Source organism: Lepidochelys kempii, chromosome 18 (assembly GCF_965140265.1).
Source record: "Lepidochelys kempii isolate rLepKem1 chromosome 18, rLepKem1.hap2, whole genome shotgun sequence".
In the NCBI taxonomy this organism is placed as follows: domain Eukaryota; kingdom Metazoa; phylum Chordata; order Testudines; family Cheloniidae; genus Lepidochelys; species Lepidochelys kempii.
Window position 1 is genome coordinate 1,587,516 of NC_133273.1, and position 21,923 is coordinate 1,609,438.

Below are 21,923 nucleotides of genomic sequence, written 5' to 3' on the forward strand. Positions count from 1 at the left end.
GACAGGTTTCAGAGGGGTAGCCGTGTTAGTCTGTATCAGCAAAAACAATGAGGAGTCCTTGTGGCACTTTAGAGACTAACAAATTTATTTGGGCATAAGCTTTCATGGGCTAAAACCCACTTTATCAGATGCATGGAGTGGAACATACATTAGGGAGGTATAAATACACAAAATATGAAAAGATGGAAGTTGCCTTAACAAGTGAGGGGTCAGAACTAACGAGCCAATTCAGTTTAAGTTGGAAGTAGGCAATTCTCAACGGTTGACAAGGAGGAGTCAAAATCACTTTTATAGTGTTAATAAGGCCAATGTAAACAAGGTGGCCCATTTCAAACAGTTGACAAGGTGTGAGTATTTACCAAGGGGAAATTAGTTTTTGCAAAAACAATGAGGAGTACTTGTGGCACCGTAGAATCTAACAAATTGATTTTGTTTCTGTAGGATGGGTCAGTGGTAAGCATCAAACTTGCTTAAAAATTGTAAATATATCAATAAAACATTACGTTCAACTGATACCTATATATATATATATATATATATATATATATATACTGTTGTTAGGGAAATTAAAGTTCAGCATTTCATTTTAATTGTGGAAAATCATGGATTTTAATTTTTTTTATTGGAGAATTTTGGTTTTTTTAATTACAGAAAGCTAGGATCCCTGCTAATAAGTCTGTATTGAACCTATGCCTCAGGCTGTGTTAGTTTGTATTTCACTATTGGAAGTGTGGGGTTTTTGGCTGGTAAATGAAAAGTCTTAATTACCTGTCAGAAAGTGCATGCTGTCAGATATATTATAATAATAGTACTTGCTCTTGAATAGCACCTTTTATCCAAAAACCTTAAAGTGTTTTAAGAGAATTAGACAAACTAACTAAACCTCACAAGACACAAGATGCACCAATTGCACTATCCCCATATCACAGATGAGGAAATGGAGGTATGGAGAGGGGAAGCGACTTGGCCAAGATTGCTCATCAAGTCACACATCAAGATTGCACTCTGGGAAGAGTTTCTATCCTCACACCCGGATCCCTGTTCTACACACTAACTAAACCACATTACATTAGTTGGAATTTGGGAATTACATTCACTCTACATCCCTTCTCCTTGCAGTTTCAACTGGAATACAATATTCTGTGCTTCCTGTCCTAAATCACCATCTAGTACAGGGGTGGGCAAACTACGGCCCTGGGGCTGCATCTGGCCTCCCAGCCATTTTAATCCGGCCTTCGAGCTCCCGCTGGGGAGCAAGGTCTGGGGCTTGCCCAGCTCCAGCTGGAGAACAAGGTCGGGGGCAGCTCTGTGCGGCTCCCGGAAGCAGCAGTGTGTACCCCCTCCGGCTTCTAAGCCAGGGGGCTCCGCTCCACACCCCCAAGTGCTGCCCCCACAGTTCCCATTAGCTGGGAACCGCAGCCAAAGGAGCTGAAGGAGCAGCACCTGCGGATGGGGTAGCGTGCAGCAGAGCCACCTGACCGCACCTCCGCATAGGAGCAGGAGGGTGGACATGCAGCTGCTTCCAGGAGCCACTTGAGGTAAGCACTGCCCTGAGGCTGCACCCCTGATCCACCCTCCCCACCCATACCTCAACCTACCTTTCCCAGTCCTGATCCCCCTCCCACCCTCCAAATCCCTCAGTCCCAGCCCGGAGCATCATCCTACACCCCAAACTCTTCATCCCCAGCCCCACCCCAGAGTCCACACCCCCAGCTGGAGCCCTCCCCTGATCTAGTATCGTAACAAAGGGTAAACAGTTGCAGTGCTCTGTCTTAGACTGCTGAATTTCAGTTATGTGATTCCTATATATACAGGACCAAATTAATTTCCCCCTGTGTGGATCCACTTAGGCCTGGTCTATACTACAAAGTTAGGTCTACATAAGCCACCTTGCATTGACCTAATTGTGCCTGTGTCTACACTTAAATACGTCTCCCACTAACATAAGCTATCCATTATGTCAATACAGTAACACTAACTCCTTAAGCGGCGTTGAGCGATGGTCAATGTACTGAGGACAACACAGCATGAATGTAGACACTGCACTACCTATGTCAACCATAACAGTCTTCTGGGCAGCTGTCCCACAATGCCCAACATTGACTGCTCTGGTCGCAATTGTGAACTCCATTGCCCTGGGGACAGGGAGACTAGAAGCCCTGCTTTTAAAACTCTGTGAATTTTTGAAATGCCTTTTCCTGATTGTCCAGCTTGGTGAGCACATCTAGCAGCTCTACATTGTTACATGCAACTGCTCAGCTGATCATGCTGGCTCCATGTTCAAGACACACTTCAGCCTAGAGTAGACAGGAGACATTGGATCTCCTAGGCCTGTGGGTAGAAGAGGCTGTGCAAACAGAGCTATAGAGCAGCTGTGGAAACACGGACATCTTCGAGTGGACTGCACAGGGGATGCAGAATGGGTAGGAAAGGGATCAGCAGCAGTATGTCGTGAAAGCGAAGGAACCATGGCAAGATATCCGAAGGCCAGGGAGACCAAGAGTCGATCCAGTGCTGCCGGTTTTACGAAGAGCTGCATGTCATATTTGGCAGAGACCCCACCATCACCCTGCAAACCACCGTGTTTACCACCGAGGAGCCCGAGTCACATGTCCCTGGTGTGAACAGCAAGGATGAGGAGGTGGAGGAGCAGGACGGGGCATTTGACCAGGGGGTCCAGCTATGCTGTGAACCAAGACCTGTTTGAGACTCCACTGCAGTCAAGTCAATCCTGGCAGCTGAGCACAGGCAAGCCTGATACAGGGGAAGGAACCCTGGGTAAATGTGTAAATGTACTTCCCATTACAGTGATGGTGCCCCAACTTAGCAGGACACAGCTACTACCTTATCATTAATTTACTCATACTACAAGAGATAGCAGTACAACAAGAGAAGTACAGTTATCTGATTTTCGTTTCCCTGTAAAGTTGTGGGAGGGAGGGCATGCGGACCAGTTTGTTTATGTACACAGGGATGTCGTCCCTTGAGCTCTTCTGAGATATCTCGATGAAACTTTCATGGAGGTCCTCTGCAATCCTCTTCTGAAGGTTTCTAGGAATGGCAGACTTATTTTTCCCTCCACAGTAAGACACTTTCCCACACCAGTTGGAGATAACTTCAGCAGGCATCATGGCAGTCAACAGGCTAGTGGCATGCAGGCCTGGGCAGATTTGGGACACCAGCAGCAGCTATGCTTTCTGTCCCTCAGGAACGAGATATCAACTAAAATCCCCACCCCCTGTGGAAAATGGTACCAGCATTCAGTGCCATTGCCCTATACACACTTTCATGCAATTGAACAATTCCCTCCTCATTTCTCTCACCCCTGGAGGGCCATACTCACCATGGCTGGTGCTTTGCATGGTACTGTTCACAAGCACTCCAAAGCAAAAGACTCCATCAGCATGTCTTGTTTAAAACTTTAGGCAAGCAAGAGAAGGGAGTTCTGAATCTCTTAACTTTTGCTTTCTGTTGTGACTAAATCATAGATCATAGAATATCAGGGTTGGAAGGGACCTCAGGAGGTCATCTAGTCCAACCCCCTGCTCAAAGCAGGACCAATCCCCGATTTTTGCCCCAGATCCCTAAATGGCCCCCTCAAGGATTGAACTCACAACCCTGGGTTTAGCAGGCCAACGCTCAAACCACTGAGCTATCCCTCCCCCCCAAATACTGACTATACTATAATATACCGACTATAATACTATACCGACAACGGTACTTCTGGGTGTTTTATCTATAGCTGCTGCTGGTGCGGCCTGGAGGGGTTCCCCTTTCATACCCATGGAACGCCTGAGCCAGTTAAGGAGGAAAAAGAAGGGGACTTAAGATGACATGTTCAGCGATATCCTGCAAGCCAGTGCTACATCCTCCAGCAGAAGGCCTGGAGGATGAATATTGCAGACTGTGTGAAGAAGGAAAGAGCATCTAAGAGAAAGACCCAAGAGTCCCAGTAGGAAAAGGATAGAGAAATGCACCAGCAGCAAACAGATGCTGCAAACTTTTCCAGACTTACAGGGTCAACACTCCTGGGATCGCCTCCCTTTACAGTCCATGGAGAACTCCCGTATAGCACCTCCCTACATTCCACATAGCATCATAGAAGATTAGAGTTGGAAGAGACTTCAGGAGATCATCTAGTCCAATCCCCTGCTCAAAGCAGGACCAACCCTAACTAAATCATCCCAGCCAGGGCTTTGTCAAGCCGGGCCTTAAAAACCTCTAAGGATGGAGATTCCACCTCCCTAGGTAACGCATTCCAGTGCTTCACCACCCTCCTAGTGAAATAGTGTTTCCTAATATCCAACCTAGACCTCCCTCACTGCAATTTGAGACCATTGCTCCTCGTTCTGTCAAGCATATAGCATCAGGTACCACATCCCTACCCCTGTCACTCCACACTGGGGAACAATAAGGACAACCACAGCTTCACATACACTGACCTGAGAGCCTTTAGTAAGGGACCTTGTCAAAGGCTCTCTGAAAATCTAAGTATACTATATCCACCAGATCACCCTTGCCACATGCTTGTTGACCCCCTCAAAGAATTCTAGTAGATGAGAAATGATTTCCTTTTACAAAAAACATGTTGACCCTTCCCCAACATATGTTCATTGAAGAGCATTCCCTTCTAAATCTTCTTTAGTCAGAGATGTTGACTGAGATGAGAAGACGCCTTGAGGACAGGAGATATAAAAAGCAGGGAAGGTGCAAAAGCATACAGAGCAATAGCATCAGGGCAGTTATACCTGTCTTTTGGATGAGAGCTACATCTCTTGTGAATCTACGTGTTCAGCCACTTAACTTGGTGTGAAAAAATTACTCTTTGGGTTGAAATTTCTCATGTTTGTTATCAGCCCAAAGGTGGTTTTGAGAATTTGGTAAATATGGCCTTTCACTTCATGAAATTTTTCAGAAGCTTTTTCTGATCATCAAAAATGGCTTCTTTTTAAAATTTAAAAAACTTGCCAGTGGTTCTCAACTGTTTTGGGTTCAGGATTCATTTGTAAATGTTCATGGCCTGTTGCGACCCAGTAAGTAGACAGGGGGTGGAGGCCCTGGAGTGGTTTTGGTTGGGTCCTGTCCCCCAGGGGATTATGTCCTGTCTGGCACTCACACCACAGTGGCAGCTCCTTCAGGTCCTGTATTGTGGAGCTGGCTTGGCTTAGCTTGGCTCGGCTCTCCGCTCTGGGCATTGCAACCTCCAGAGTTGAGGCACTACTCAGGTTTGGTCCTGCCCCTCTAAAAGACCAAATTTGTGAGAGTGGAGGTATGACCTGGTTCATATGGTTGCAATGCCACTCACTCAAATTTGGCCTACCTGACCCATCCTGACGGCTGGGCCAAATCTGAGTGGTGCTGGAACCCCAGAGGTTGCAGTGCCTGGAGCAGCCACCATACTGTATTATGCCTGGTATTGCCACCCTTACTTCTGTGCTTCTGTTGGCAACGGCGCTGCCGTCAGAGCTGGGTGGCCAGAGAATAGAGAGGGCTGGAAAGCGCTGAAGGCAGCGCCGCCGCCAGCAGCAGGGCGGAGGGGTGGCAATACCATGCCTTCTGCAGGGCTCTGCCCCCTATCGTTTTCCTCGTTATTTTTCCACACCTCCCTACCGCCCCTCCTCAACTTTGTGCCTTGGGCGGCTGCCCTGCTCACCCCACCCCAGTTACAGCTCTGCTGCCACACAACCCTTGGAAACATTCTGGCGACCCAATTTTGGGTCCCAACCCACAGGTTGAGAAACCCTGGTCTGGACAACTTAAGGATACCATGCTTTCCAATAAATCTATTTAGGGGAAGACCTATTTTTAGATAACATACAATTAGTAAAGCTGATTCCCTGTGTCTAGCAGGAGCTGATTCAATGCAGCAAAGTGACCTGACAGTATAAGATAATATCCTAAGTCCTACAATGCCTCTTTCCAGAATCCATGGGCCATGCAACCAATTAGTTGGGTCACACTTCCTGGTGAAGCAACATAATCAACAAAGCAGCATCAGCATCTCTTAGACAACAAGAAGTGAAATAATCACTAACAGTATCAGCATCTCTTTGTTTGTTCTATGGGAATACCATTACAAAACTTACTTGGTGTGCATATTGTGTCCCTCCCTCCCCACCTCACTCCTCTCCATTAGTTCCAAAGCTATTTAGCTGGTGTCTACAGTATTCCTGAAAAGCTATGAGCTAGAGAAAAAGAGCCTACATGCAGAATCTTCTGAGGACCAAACCCCCAGGTCCAGCAAAACCTTTAAGCCACCTTCCTGCTCCTCTAATCCTGAGGCTGACTGGGAAATGAACTGGCCCCCAGTTTAACTTAGAGTTGGCTCTTGGCTGCTCTGAATTGTGTTAGTTAGAATAGTTCCCTAGGAAATGCTCAGCTGGTTGGAGCACAGAATGCTCTGCCCCTTTTCCCCTTCTACTCCAGAACATCTACGCTTGGTGAGGTGTGGGGAAAAAATGAAGATAGTATAGACCCAGCAACATGGCTTTATGCCACATGGGGATTTTCTTAAATCAGGAGAATTGTCAATTGCTCTCTTAGGGCAGTTCTCCTTCCCTTTTGTACCACCAGAAGACAGAATCTGGGGCCATGATCATATTTTATTTCAACAATACTGCTCCAAATTGCATTTTTCAACAGTATAAAGAATACACCTCTAGCCATGGCAGTTCATTACAATATGCACTTCAAATACATGTCAGGGCTACCAGGATTTTTTGGTCTTAACAGTTCTCTTCTGGCCCTGATTCAGGGCTGAATGTAGCAAGTCCTGGACATCAAATCAAAGTCATTTTTGCTCCTGTTAGTGGGTTATTCACATGAAATCGAGGTAAGGAGAATCAAGAGGGTAGAGCAATTGGAAGCTGGACAGCTCACTTTTTACTGGGGAAATCAAGAGAGAAGAGCCGGGAGAAGGGTCCATTTAGGTTATTTATTCTTTTTCCTTGGTTAACACCAAAGTGTAATATTAAGGTTGAGAATATATGCACATAGGAGTCGGAAAATTCTTCCGTAAAGATTCCCACAGGAAAGTTAACTTGGTCACACTGCAAGAATATATTAAAGCACATAGTTGACAGCACAAATTAATTCAGTATAAATGTGTCATATGGACTTTTCTCTCCTTTACAGTGCTTCAGTGGAATAGTCACATTTTTATATTAAAAATACAAGATTCTCCTTTATAGGGTAGAATCATAGAACCATAAGGTTAGAAAGGACTGCAAGGGTCATCTAGTGTAACCCCCTGCCAAGATACAGGATTTGTTTTGTCTAAACCATCCAAGACAGATAGCTATCCAGCCTCCTTTTGAAAGCATCCAGTGAAGGAGCTCCCAAAATTGCCCTAGGCCAGGGGTGGCCAAACTTTTTGGCCTGAGGGCCACATCGGGGTTCTGAAACTCTATGGAGGGCCGAGTAGGGAAGACTGTGGCCAAACAGCCTGGCCCCCACCCTCTATCTGCCCCCTCCCACTTCCCACCCCCTGACTGCCCCCCTCAGTACCCCTAACCCATCCAACCCCCCCTGCTCCTTGTCCACTGACTGCCCCCTCCTGGGATCCCATGCCCCCAACTGCCCATCCCCTATCCAACCCCCCTGCTCCCTTTCCCTTGACTGCCCTGACTCCTATCCACACCCCTGCCCCCTGACAGGCCCCCCAGGACCCCACCCTTTATCCAACCTCCCCTCTCCCCGCCCCCTTACCATGCCGCTCAGAGCACCAGGACTGGCAGCTGCGCTGCCCGGCAGGAGCTTGCAGCCCTGCCACCCAGAGCACTGGCAGCATGGCAAGCTAAGGCTGTGGGGGAGAGGGGTCAGCAGGGGAGGAGCCGGGGGCTAGCCTCCCCGGCCGGGAGCTCAAGGGCCAGGCAGGATGGTCCTGCGGACTGTAGTTTGCCCACCTTTGCCCTAGGTAGTCTGTTCCAATCTCCGACTGTTCTTACAGTTAGGAAGTTTAATCTAAATCTGTTATGCTGTAGTTAGCACCCATTGCCTCTTGTCCTGCCCTCTGTGGCAAGATGGAACAACTTTTCTCCATCTTTTTTATGGAAGTTTTTCAAGTATTTGAAGACCACTATCATGTCCCCCCTCAGTCTCTTCTTTTCCAAATTAAACAAACCCAGTTCCTTCAGCCTTTGTTCATATGGCTTACCTTCCATCCCTTTGATCATCTTTGTCGCTCGCCTCTGGATCCTTTCCAGTTTCTGCACATCCTTTCTATGCACTGGTGACCAAAACTGGACACACTACTCCAGCTGAGGCCTAACCAGCACCGAGTAGAGCAGTATTATCACCTCCCATGGCTTGCATTCAATGCCTCTATTAATGCACCTGTGACACTCTATATCTCAGGGGAGTGCCCTGTAAACCCCATATTCATCATTTACATATAATTGTGATATTTCAAATAAATCATGCCATTTGAGGTATTGTGGGAAAGGTTATGATCTGCTAAATGCCATTGTTCTATCTAAATATGTATATCATTGTTGCATATGAAGTTATGAGATTGTGTTGTATGGCTGTCACTAAAATATGCTGTGAGCTGGGGAACTGCCCAGATATTAAATCCCCAGAGACAAGAATGAGGGAGCTAACCAATGGGCAGGTGTCGAACAACCATTCCACAGCCATTTTCCAGCAAGGGAATTACAATTCAATGACTCACAAGGCCACACCAGGGGAATTGCTAAGGCTTGCCAGGTGCTCAGACATGCCTGGTTTTATGTTCTCCAAGCACAAGGAATAAGGGCATAAAATAGAACACAGTGGCCCCATGCTTTGCCTTTTCTCCACCCCCACCTTTGCTGCAAACAACAAGAACACTCAGAAGACTCCAACAGAGGAGACTGGCCTAGGTTTCAAGGGTGAAACCTGTGCATTATGAACTGTAACATCTGGAAACAGCTAAGAAAACCGCCTGATTGACATACTGCCGAGTGTCTTACAGATTTAAGATTTAGATGGTGTGTTTATTTTCTTTGATAACTAACTTTGACTTTTTGCCTATGCCTTATAATCACTTAAATCTATCTTTTTGTAATCAATAAACGTATTTTAACATTTATCCTTACCAGTGAGTTTGACTGAAGTGCTTGGTAAATCTGCTCAGGTTACAAAGGCTGGTGTATGTCCACTTTCTATTGATGAAGTGTTGAACTAATTAATAAACTTGCATTGCTCAAGAAAGAGTTTTGTACTTTCTTGAGCAATGCAAGTTATATTCCTGAAGTACAAGGCTGGGAGCTGGGGAGATCTGGCTGGTGCCTTTCTCTGTGTAATTCATGAGTGGCTTGGGAATCATTCATGCTATCTAGGTGGGTGTGGGGCTCCACATGCGGTTGCACTGAGTAGTAACAGCACCTAGAGGGGTTTGCTGCTTGCCAGCAGTAAGGCATTGAGACAGACTACCCAGAATAGTGAGAAAAGGAGGCACAGCGGTCCCACAGTCCCAGGTTGCACCTCTAGATCCCATCGTAGCACCATAAAATTGCATTTGCTTTTTTTGCAACAGCACGCCATTGAGGACTCATGCTGAGGTTGTGATCCACCACAACTCCCAGATCCTTCTCGGCAGTGCTGCTGACAAGCAAATTATCCCCCATTCTGTATTTATACATTTGGTTTTTCTTCTCTAAGTGTAGTACCTTATGTTTGTCTTTGTTGAATTTTATTTTGTTGTCTATAACTAGGGCCCTATAAAATTCACAGTCCATTTTGGTCAATTTCATGGTCATAAGATTTTAAAAATTGCAAATTTCATGATTTCGAATATTTAAATATGATATTTCACGGTGTTGAAACTGTAGATGTCCTAACCCAAAAGGGGATTGTGTGTGTGTGTGTGTGGGGTCACATTGTTATTGAGTGGGGGTGGGGAGGCGTGGTGTTGTCACCCTTACTTCTGCGCTGCTGCGGGCAGCGGCACTGCCTTCAGAGCCGGGCTGCTGGAGAGCGGCGGCTGCTGGCCGGGAGCTCAGCTCTGAAGGCAGTGCCGCCGCCAGCAGCAGCGCAGAAGTCAGAATGGCCTGGTATGCTATGGCCTTACTTCTGTGCTGCTGGTGGGGTGATACCTTTAGAGCCAGGCACCTGGCTAATGGCCACCACTCTCTGGCCACCCAGTGATGAAGACACTCCAGAAGTAAGGGTGGCAATACCGTGACCCCCCTACAATAACCTTCCGACCCTCCCCCCCAACAACTCCCTTTTAGGTCAGGACTCCCAATTTGAGAAACACTCGTCTCCCCCGTGAAATCTGTATAGTACAGGGTAAAAGCATAAAAAAGACCAGATTTCATAAACAAAACCAGATTTCATGGTCTGTAATGCATTTTTCATGGCCGTGAATTTGGTAGGGTTCGATCTATAACCCAATTCTCCAACCCCCCGCTCCCTCCCCAGCTTTGTGCATCTGCAAATTTGATCAGTATGCTCTCTATTCCTACATCCAGGTCATTAATAAAGATGTTAAACAATACCAAATCCAGAACAGATCCTTGTGGAACGTCCCTCCAATCTGACATTTCATGAATAGTTACTCTTTGTTTGTGGTTGTTTAACCAATTATGTATCCACTTAATGGTAGTTCTGCCAAGCCTGCATTTCTCCAATTTATTTATCAGAATGTCATGTGGGACTGTGTCAAAAGCCTTGCTGAAGTCCAGGTATATTATATCCACCGCATTCCCTCATCCACCAAACCAGTTACTCTGTCAAAGAAGGAAGTCAAGATGGTTTGGCATGATTTGTTCTTGGTAAATCCATAATAGCTGCTAGATTACCCCTTAATCCTCCAGGTACTCGCAAATTGAATGTTTTATACATCCTTCTATTAGCTTTCCAGATATCGAAGTCAGGCTGACTAGTCTGTAATTCCCCAGCTCCTCCTTTCCCCTCTTTTTAAAGATGGGCACTATGTTAGCCCTTCTCCAGTCTTCCGGGACCTCTCCTGTCATCCATGAGTTTGAAAATATTGTTATTAGTGGCACCGAGATTTTTTCAGCTAATTCCTTCAGTACCATTGGGTGAATAGCATTAGGCCTCACTGATCTGAATTCATTCAAATTGGTCAGAAGATCTCTGACGTGTCCTTTACTTATCCCAATCTGCATCCCTTCCCCAATATATCTATGGTAAATTCACTAGTCGTTCAGTCACATGTTATTCTTTGTGAAAAGACAGATGCAAAGTTGGCACTGAGCAGGTCTGCCTTCCTATCATCTTCCATTATCAGCTCACCTTCTCCACTGAGCAGTGGACCCCCACTGTTCTTGATCTTTCTTTTAGAAACAAAGCAGTTACTGTAACAATGCTTAAAAACAACTCCTGATAATGTCATGCCAAAGCTGGATAGGAAGTCTGTAAAAGCAACTCTTCTCTGAATATGGGCTTGCAAAAAATTACCAAAAACTAGCTAACAATAACCCTTAAATGGCCTATTTATGAAAGGTTTCCAGAGTAACAGCCGTGTTAGTCTGTATTCGCAAAAAGAAAAGGAGTACTTGTGGCACCTTAGAGACTAACCAATTTATTAGAGCATGAGCTTTCGTGAGCTACAGCTCACTTCATCAAGTGAGCTGTAGCTCACGAAAGCTTATGCTCTAATAAATTGGTTAGTCTCTAAGGTGCCACAAGTACTCCTTTTCTATTTATGAAAGGATCATTTAGATATCCGAGGTGATAACGCACCTAGTGTGAACGGAAAATACAGAAACTGGCAATAGCAAACAGCGAAGTTCAGCAGACATTAATGACAAAAGCTGACATTACTAGAGCTCACCATCTTATTACCTGAGGAGGGGTAGGTGTGGGGGTGGGTCTCACAATGGGAGGCGTAGGGTTCCTGCTGCCTCCTCCAGACATTATTTCTTCCGTTATATCTTTGCCCCCCTGGTTTGGATCCCGGATTCGGATCTACAGAATTGAATAGAGAAATACTTCAAATGGGTATTCCCATTAGACACCATGCTAGGGAGTATAAAGAGAAGGAAAGCATGCATAAGTCATATATTTCCCATTACACTAAGTATTAAATACAGTGTATTCTCTGTCAGCCTATGCCACACAAATCAGATCTACAATTGCAAACTGACATGGCTCTGATTTAAGATGGCATTCTGTGGGCACAAAGAAATGAAGCTTATTTGAATAACTGTCAACAAGATGATAAGGCACTCATCAATCATCACGATCAGGTCTAAATGTGAACATCTCTTCCAAATCTTTCCCAAATCCAGAGAAATAGTGGAACAATTAAGAAAAGAAATCAGCCCATGATGGTGCATGACCCTTTAACTAAGGGGTACCTATTCCTACTCTGGATTAAATGTACCAGACACTTACTAGCCAGAGGACTAAACTGTCAGTCAGAGGTAGATACAAAAGACAAAGGTGAAGGTCCATGAGCAACACTCTGATAAGAAACCTAGTACCCCCTAAGGTCCTTATATGGTCCCTATCGCTACAGTATCTGAACACCTGATAACCTTTAATGGATTTATCCTCACAACACCTCTGTGAAGGAGGGAACTGTATTATTCTTATTTTACAGATGGGCAACTGAGGCACAGAGAGGCTAAGTGAGTTGCCCAAGGCCACACACAAAATTTGTGGCAGGACTGGGAATTAACACCGAGTCTCCTGAGTCCTAGGTTAGTACCCTATCAATCCGTCCTCTCCTCCCAACCCCAGCTGTGGAGAATGGGAAGGATCAGGGATATTGTGAAACAAGCAACAGCAAAGAAAACACAGCATGAAGGTTTTAATAAAATGGAACACAATGCACATACTACATGATTCATTTTGTAATCATACTTATTCCTCAAATATATAAAAGAACATATATTGTCCCAAAGAAAACATTAACAATCCTGCAAGTAAGACAAGAACACACCAATCAAGCCCTCAACCTACTAACAATTTACACCTACTACTCTTTTGTATCTGCCCTGAGATACTGATACACTTTGCCTTTTCAGCACCAACCTTGTTATACAGAAGTCTTGAATAAACTAATCCATATATATTGAACATACACTCAATCGACACTTAGTTGGCTGGACAAGAATGCAGTACTTTCAAAAGTTGACAAAATCCTACTGTCTTGCTTTGAACGATTTTACTTCCATAACACTGCTACTGTAACTGCAACTCACATTTGGGGTAGAAATCTAGATCTTCAATTTAAATGCAAGATGACAAAAAGATAGGATTGAGGATGAATCATAGAATCATAGAATCTCAGGGTTGGAAGGGACTTCAGGAGGTCATCTAGTGCAACCTCCTGCTCAAAGCAGGACCAATCCCAAACTAAATCATCCCAGCCAGGGCTTTGTCAAGCCTCACCTGGAAAACCTCAAAGGAGGGAGATTCCATCACCTCCCTAGATAACGTAGTCCAGTGTTTGACCACCCTCCTAGTGAAAAAGATTTTCCTAATATACAACCTAAACCTCTCCTACTGCAACTTGAGACGATTACTCCTTGTTCTGTCATCTGGTACCACTTAGAAAAGTCTAGATCCATCCTCTTTGGAACCCACTTTCAGGTAGTTGAAAGCAGCTATTAAATCCACCCTCATTCTTCTCTTCTGCAGACTAAATAATCCCAGTTTCCTCAGCCTCTCCTCATAAATCATGTATTCCAGCCTCCTAATCATTTTTGTTGCCCTCCGCTGGATCTTTTCCAATTTTTCCACATCCTTCTTATAGTGTGGGGCCCAAAAGTGGACACAGTACTCCAGAGGAGGCCTCACCAATGGCAAATAGAGGGGAATGATCATGTCCCTTGACCTGCTGGCAATGCTCCTACTTATACTTATGCCATTGGCCTTCTTGGCAACAAGGCACACTGTTGACTCATATCCAGCTTCTCGTCCACTGTAATCCCTAGGTCCTTTTCTGTAGAACTGCTGCCTAGCCACTCGGTCCCTAGTCTATGGCAGTGCATGGGATTCTTCCGTCCTAAGTGCAGGACTCTGCACTTGTCCTTGTTGAACCTCATCAGATTTCTTTTGGCCCAATCCTCTAATTTGTCTAGGGCCCTCTGTATCCTATCCCTATCCTCCAGTGTATCTACCTCTCCTCCCAGTTTAGTGTCCTCTGCAAACTTGCTGAGGGTGCAATCCACGCCATCCTCCAGATCGTTAATGAAGATATTGAACAAAACCGGCCCCAGGACCAACCCTTGGGGCAGTCGGCTTGACACTGGCTGCCAACTAGACATGAAGCCATTGATCACTACCCGTTGAGCCCGACAATCAAGCCAGCTTTCTATCCACCTTATAGTCCATTCATCCAGCCCATATTTCTTTAACTTGCTGGCAAGAATACTGTGGGAGACCATGTCAAAAGCTTTGCTAAAGTCAAGGAATAACACATCCACTGCTTTCCCTTCATCCACAGAGCCAGTTATCTCGTCAGAAAAGGCAATTAGATTAGTCAGGCATGACTTGCCCTTGGTGAATCCATGCTGACTGTTCCTGATCACTTTCCTCTCATTTAAGTGCTTCAAAATTGATTCCTTGAGGACCTGTTCCATGATTTTTCCAGGGACTGAGGTGAGGCTGACTGGCCTGTAGTTCCCCAGATCCTCCTCCTTCCTTTTTTTAAAGATGACTGCAGCCACTGCTCGTCATCTCATAGTTGCATAAGTATGCGGTCCCAACAGTCAGTGCTTGTTTCCCGGACCCAGAGATGGCGCTCAACACAGTCAAGGTGATGTATGACTGTTGACAGCAACTGCAAATTGCTCCACTCTGTCTTCCAGCAGGGCTGCCTGCATGGCATCATATGGTTCCATGTGGCAGCTCCTGAATTGGCTGTGTAAATACTGCAGCACAAGGCGTGAGACGTTTGTAATGCTCACAACAGCAGCGTACAGCTGAGCGGGGCCAAGCTTTTTGTGCTACGGCATACACGCGGGTAACCCAGGCTTATGAAAAAAGGTGCGAAAAAGGCTTGGTTTGTTTACCGTTGATTTCAGGGAGGGAGAGAGGGAAGTGCATCATGGGAGGCTAACGCCATGTTCCCGTAACTACCCGCACCAATGTTTTGGTCCCATAAGGCATTGCAAGCCCAACCCAAAATTCCACTCGCCTATGTCCACGATGGGATAGCTACCCACAGTGCAGTGCTCCGTGCGTCCATGCAAGACCTGCTAGTGAGCATGCACTTCGCTGACACAATGAGCATAGTGTTGACACACACGACTGACTTGCTTAAATTGGAGGCTCGATGTAGACTTACATGAAGTCGTCTTAACTTTGTAGCCTGAGTCTCAGTGCCCATGTCAGTTGACCTGAGCTTGCAGGGCTCAGGCTGCAGGCTAAAAATAGCAGTATAGACTTTCTGGCTCGGGCTGAAGCCCAGGCTTTAATAATGAATCACAGAATATCAGAGTTGGAAGGGATCTCAAGAGATCATCTTGTCCAACCCCCTGCTCAAAGCAGGACCAGTCCTCAATTTTTGCCCCGATCCCTAAATCGCCCCCTCAAGGATTGAACTCACAACCCTGGGTTTAGCAGGCCAATGCTCAAACCAATGAGCTATCCCTCCCCCCCGAGACACACTCTCATTGAGGGGTCTCAGAGCCTGGGCTCCAGACCGAGCCTGAATGTCTTTGCTACAATTTTATACTCCTGCAGCCTAAATCAGCTGACCTGGGTGATCTGCAGCCGTGCCATGGGTCTTTTATTGCAGCGTTGACAAACCCTCAAAGACGACCTAAAGCTTTGGGTTGTCAACCATGGTCTTCAGCTATGCTCCTCTGGCACAATGGAACTCTTTCCAATAGAGATTCAGCTCATACTTGTGGGAGACAGAACTTTCTTAGAGACTGGTTCGAGACTGTGGAATGAGCTTCTCTGGGAGGTTGGGATAACCACAAATCTCATCATCTTTCATTCCAAGTGCAAGGCGCATTTCTCTGAACTTGCCTTCTCTAATATAAATATCTAGCAGTATGTAGATTTAAAACCAAACCAAAGCAAATCCCTAAAATCCTACCAAAACAAGATACTTCACTGCACATATACCTTGACTTTAGTGAAGCATTTGATAAGGTCTCCCACAGTATTCTTGCCAGCAAGTTAAAGAAGTATGGCTTGGATGAATGGACTATAAGGTGGATAGAAAGCTGGCTAGATTGTTGGGCTCAACGGGTAGTGATCAATGGCTTGATGTCTAGCTGGCAGCTGGTATCAAGCGAGTGCTCCGGGGTGTCGGTCCTGGGGCCAGTTTTGTTCAACATCTTCATTAATGATCTGGATGATGGGATGGATTGCACCCTCACCAAGTTCGTGGATGATACTAAAATGGGAGGAGAGATAGATATGCTGGAGGGTAGGGATAGGTTCCAGAGTGACATAGACAAATTGGAGGATTGGGCCAAAAGAAATCTGATGAGGTTCAACAAGGACAAGTGCAGGGTCCTGCACTTAGGAAAGAAGAATCCCATGCACTGCTAGAGGCTGGGGACCAACTGGCTTAAGCAGCAGTTCTGCAGAAAAGGACCTGGGGATTACAGTGGATGAGAAGTGGATATGAATCAACAGTGTGCCTTTGTTGCCAAGAAGGCTAATGGCATATTGGGCTGCATTAATAGGAGCGTTGCCAGCAGACTGAGGGAAGTGATTATTCCCCTCTATTCGGCACTGGTGAGGCCACATCTGGAGTACTGCATCCAGTTTTGGGCCCCCCACCACAGAAAGGATGTGGACAAATTGGAGAGAGTCCAGAGGAGGGCAACAAAAATGATTAGGGGGCTGGGGCACATGACCCATGAGGAGAGGCTGAGGAAACTGGGATTATTTAGTCTGCAGAAGAGAAGAGTGAGCGGGGATTTGATAGCAGCCTTCAACTACCTGAAAGGGGGTTCCAAAGAGGATGGATCTAGACTGTTCTCAATGGTGGCAGATGACAGAACAAGGAGCAATGGTCTCAAACTACAGCAGGGGAGGTCCAGATCAGATATTAAGAAAAGCTATTTCACTAGGATTGTGGTGAAGCACTGGAATGGGTTATCTAGGGAGGTGGTGGAATCTCCGTCCTTAGAGGTTTTTAAGACCCGGCTTCATAAAGCCCTGGCTGGGATGATTTAGTTGGGGTTGGTCCTGCTTTGAGCAGGAGGTTGGACTAGATGACCTCCTGAGGTTTCCTCCAACCCTAATCTTCTATGATACTATAATTTTTCTACATGTTCCCTCACTGTATCCCCCTAGGAGAGGATGAGAAAGAAAACAAGTGGTGAAGTCACATGGTTCAATGCACTCTCAGAAGGTGCTCAGATACTTTGATGAGCATTATGAGAACCTATATAGAATGTAATAGGCTAATGTTGTCCAGAAGAACTTTTTGACTTTGCACTATGAGGTTTAGTATTATGTTAGATTTTACTTCAGTCTCAGGTTTAAACAGTATACTGAATACATATCTGCTTGTCAGGATCACCATACCAGATAAGTTTTCTAATCTTTTTATTTTTACAGTCTGAGAAAATGGAAAACACTTCCCTTGTCATACTTTTCTCTGCATTCTTTTATTGACTCTACAGGAAGCAGGAGGTGATAGTCTGCAATTTTTTTTTCCAGACAACGAATCAGTTGCAGAAAAAATACATTTTCCTTGTATGTATGCTTGTAGAATTACTGGGTCACATCTCATGTTCAACCAGCCATCTTGCATTTATATCATTGTTGATTCTCTTAGTTCTTCCTATAATTTTTCCTTTGTTTCTTCAATTGCAGCATTTAGAAGTGTAGGCCTGTGAGTTTAATTCTGTCTAGAAGAGTATATCCAGGGAGAAGGGCTTTAGTCATTTTTTAAAACTTTTCATTTTCTGCTACTTTAGAATCTCAGAGTTACGAACACCTCAGGAATGGAGTTTGTTCGTAACTCTGAAATTTTTGTAACCCTGAACAAAATGTTATGGTTGTTCTTTCAAAAGTTTATAACTGAACATTGACTTAATGCAGCTTTGAAATTTTACTATGCAGAAAAAAATGCTGCTTTTAACCATCTTAGTGCAAATGAAACAAGCACAGAAACAGTTTCCTTATCTTGTCTTTTTTAAAAAAACTATTCCTTTTTTTTTTTTTTTAGCAGTTTTCACTTAACACAGTACTGTGCTGTACAGTATTTGCTTGTGTGTGCGCCCGCGCGCTTACTTCTGGTTCCAAATGAGGTGTGGGGTTGACCGGTCAGTTCATAACTCTGATGCTCATGACTCAGAGGTTCTACTGTACATTGAATATAATTTTATTAGCATACAAGACTGTAACTTTCTTATCAAGTTTAAGTCTTTGCATTTGAGTTGTTTTTTATGGCATAACTACTGATTTATGTGTGATATTTTTTGGATGTTACAAATGAAGAGACTGCTCATAAACGAAGCTGATGTTGAAGAGTTGCTGAAAGGCCTGATAAAGGGACTTATTACCACAGCTATGTGTTGATGACAGGGGTACAAAAAATGTCTTGCTTGCAGTACCACCCAGTTAAATGTTCTACTTTTCTATTTCAATAGACAAAATTTCATTCAATGTCACAGTTGATCTTAACAAATCAAAAGAAACAGATATCCTGTACTTTGAGATGTAGGAAATCCTTCCTATCTTGCTAACAACTCTCGACAATGTTTGTATTTTCCTTTAAGAGAATTCTTTCTTCATTATTTCAGTCCATTCTATCACTTGTTCCCAACCATTTCTTCAATTTTAGACATGTTGAGCTAGATAAATTCATACCATGTTTGGTAATCACTAAGCATTAATTTCTCAGTTGAAGTATCAATAAGCAGCTTTCATGTTTACTATAGTGAGAATAAGAAACCACCACCCAGTAAATTCAACACTGTGAAGACTGAAAAATAAGATAAGCTAGCCAGCTTTTCATACAACTATGTTATTGGATGCCCTGCCCATCATCAGAAGTTCTAGACTAACAAGGAACTACAAGGGAGGGGAAAAAACCTACAAAAGGGTGAGGGAGTAACAATCTGAGTTTAATATTGAATTTTATATCAGTGTGCCCCCTTCAATGTGCCAGTCTTGCTATATCAGACTTAGGAGATCCATAAAGAAAGTACCAGAAGAGTAGGCTCTTACTGTTTTTTTCTCTCTCTTAGCTGGTGGAGGCTGTTGTTGCTGCTGCTGTGTAGGCACTATGATGGGTGCTGACTGATACACTGGCTGACTTGGGTAGAATGGTGTTCCTAGGAAATCACAACAAGATATAAACACATATTCAGTTCATTTGTAAATGAGGAGCAGCAAGTGAGTGACAGCCCTCTGATCCTCCCTCTATTCCTTTGCGAAATCCCAGTTTGAATCTCCATTTTCTTAGTAGCCTGTGTTTCTTCTGCACTTCTATCAAATCAGAATATGACATCACAACATGACAAGTGATGGAGAGAGTCATTAGTCCACTTTTTTCATGCGACTGTGGCCACATGCATCAACTTTCTAGAGGCACTGAAAATACCGTATATACTCGTTCATAAGCTGAATATTTTTAGTAAAAAAGGGAAGCACCAGAGAAGGGGGTCGGCTTATCAACGGGTATATAGAGGGAGAGATGGGACACAGCCCCTCCCCCCCAACAGAGGGAGCAAGGAGAGGCACCACAGCCAGCAAAGCTAGAAGGGAAGAGGCGGGGCCAGAGTGTCTCCACTTCTGGCCATGCTGCTCTTCCCCCTAGCCTCCGAAGCAGCCTCAGCTCCGGGGCTGGCAGGCTGCAGCCGTGCCGCTTGGCCCCGCCCTCAAGAGCAAGCTGTGGCCACGCCGCCCAGCCCACCGGAGCTCGCTGTGGCCGTGCCGCACTGCCCAGCCTGGCCCGCCGGAGCAGGCTGAGGCCGCGCGGCCCAGCCTCCTGGAGCAGCTCTAGCCAGGCCAGAGACATCCTCCCCTGGCCCTCCCCAGACAAGGTGGGAAGGCATGGGATGGGGAGAGCATGGGGGTCCCAGGTTAGGGGTGGGGTCCTGTGGGGGTGGTCACAGGGGTTACTCCCCTAACCCCCAGCTTCTCCCCCCAAAAAAGTTTCCCCACCAGTTGCTGTCCTGGACCGTCAGGGTAAGCAGCTGGTGTGCTGGGACACTTTGTTTACTTAAAAAGAAAAGGAGGACTTGTGGCACCTTAGAGACTAACCAATTTATTTGAGCATAAGCTTTCGTGAGCTACAGCTCACTTCATCGGATGCATATTGTGGAAAATACAGAAGATGTTCTTAGACATACAAACCATGAAAAAATGGGTGTTTACCACTACAAAAGGTTTTCTCTCCCCAACCCCACTCTCCTGCTGGTAATAGCTTATCTAAAGTGATCACTCTCCTTACAATGTGTATGATAATCAAGGTGGGCCATTTCCAGCACAAATCCAGGTTTTCTCCCTCCCCCCTTCCACACACACAAACCTACTCTCCTGTTTCATACACACTGTAAGGAGAGTGATCACTTTAGATAAGCTATTACCAACAGGAGAGTGGGTTTGTGGGGGGGAGGGGTGGAGAGCAAACCTGGATTTGTGCTGGAAACGGCCCAACTTGATTATCATACACATTGTAAGGAAAGTGATCACTTTACATAAGCTATTACCTGCAGGAGAGTGGGGTGGAGGAGAAAAAACTTTTGGAGTGGTAAACACCCATTTTTTCATGGTTTGTATGTCTAAGAACATCTTCTGTATTTTCCACAGTACGCATCCGATGAAGTGAGCTGTAGCTCACGAAAGCTCATGCTCAAATAAATTGGTTAGTCTCTAAGGTGCCACAAGTCCTCCTTTTCTTTTTGCGAATACAGACGAACACGGCTGTTACTCTGAAACCTGTCATTATGCAAGGCACTGCATTTAGCCGTATGGAGTGGAAATCTATCAACTGCATGAAAAAACTTGTACAGATACAGACAGACATCATCTTCCTTTCCAAATGCAAACAGATGGACATTGTACCAAAAGGACTGAAGGTAAAAAATCCATTACAATCTACATACCACACAGACTATGCTGACAGCTTGTGCCAAACGCTCTCAAAGAAACTGCGGAACCACCTGATCAACATCCTCCACAGCAAACAGGGAAAGATTAAGAATGAGCTCTCAAAAATGCATACTCTCATAAAAAACCAACCTTCCACACAAACTTCCTCGTGGCTGGACTATACTAAAACTAGACAAGCCATTTACAACACACACTTTGCTTCTCTACAAAAGAAAAAGGACACTAAACTTTCTAAACTACTACATGCCACAAGGGGCCACAGCAATGGTTCCCTCAACCCACCCAGTAATATTGTTAACCTATGCAACTATACTCTTAGCCCAGCAGAAGCAGCTGTCCTATCTCGGGGCCTCTCCTTCTGCCCCTCCACCCCCACGAACATGATACAGTTCTGTGGTGACCTAGAATCCTATTTTCAATGTCTCCAACTCAAGGAATATTTCCAACATACCTCTGAATAACATACTAATCCACAGAGACCTCCCTACCAACACTACAAAAAGAAGGATTCTAGGTGGACTCCTCCTGAAGGTCGAGACAGCAGACTGGACTTCTACATAGAGTGCTTCCGCCGACGTCCACGGGCTGAAATTGTGGAAAAGCAGCATCACTTGCCCCACAACCTCAGCCGTGCGGAACACAATGCCATCCACAGCCTCAGAAACAAATCTGACATCATAATCAAAAAGGCTGACAAAGGAGGTGCTGTCGTCATCATGAATGGGTCGGAATATGAACAAGAGGCTGCTCGGCAGCTCTCCAACACCACTTTCTACAAGCCATTACCCTCTGATCCCACTGAGAGTTACCAAAAGAAACTACAGCATTTGCTCAAGAAACTCCCTGAAAAAGCACAAGATCAAATCCGCACAGACACACCCCTGGAACCCCGACCTGGGGTATTCTATCTACTACCCAAGATCCATAAA

At 45.2% G+C, this 21,923-nt stretch overlaps 1 protein-coding gene across 17 annotated transcripts in view; it reads right to left on the minus strand.

The window, feature by feature from the left end:
- Window positions 1-21,923, minus strand: part of EIF4G3 (eukaryotic translation initiation factor 4 gamma 3) — a 440,859-nt gene that overhangs the window by 174,501 nt on the left and 244,435 nt on the right. For all 17 annotated transcript variants that reach the window (XM_073316601.1, XM_073316591.1, XM_073316590.1 and 14 more), the window contains 2 exons: window positions 19,105-19,211; window positions 11,794-11,916 (listed from right to left, as the gene is read on the minus strand). In XM_073316601.1, the coding sequence (XP_073172702.1) occupies window positions 11,794-11,916; window positions 19,105-19,211 (230 nt within the window). The remainder of the gene's footprint in view (window positions 1-11,793; window positions 11,917-19,104; window positions 19,212-21,923) is intronic.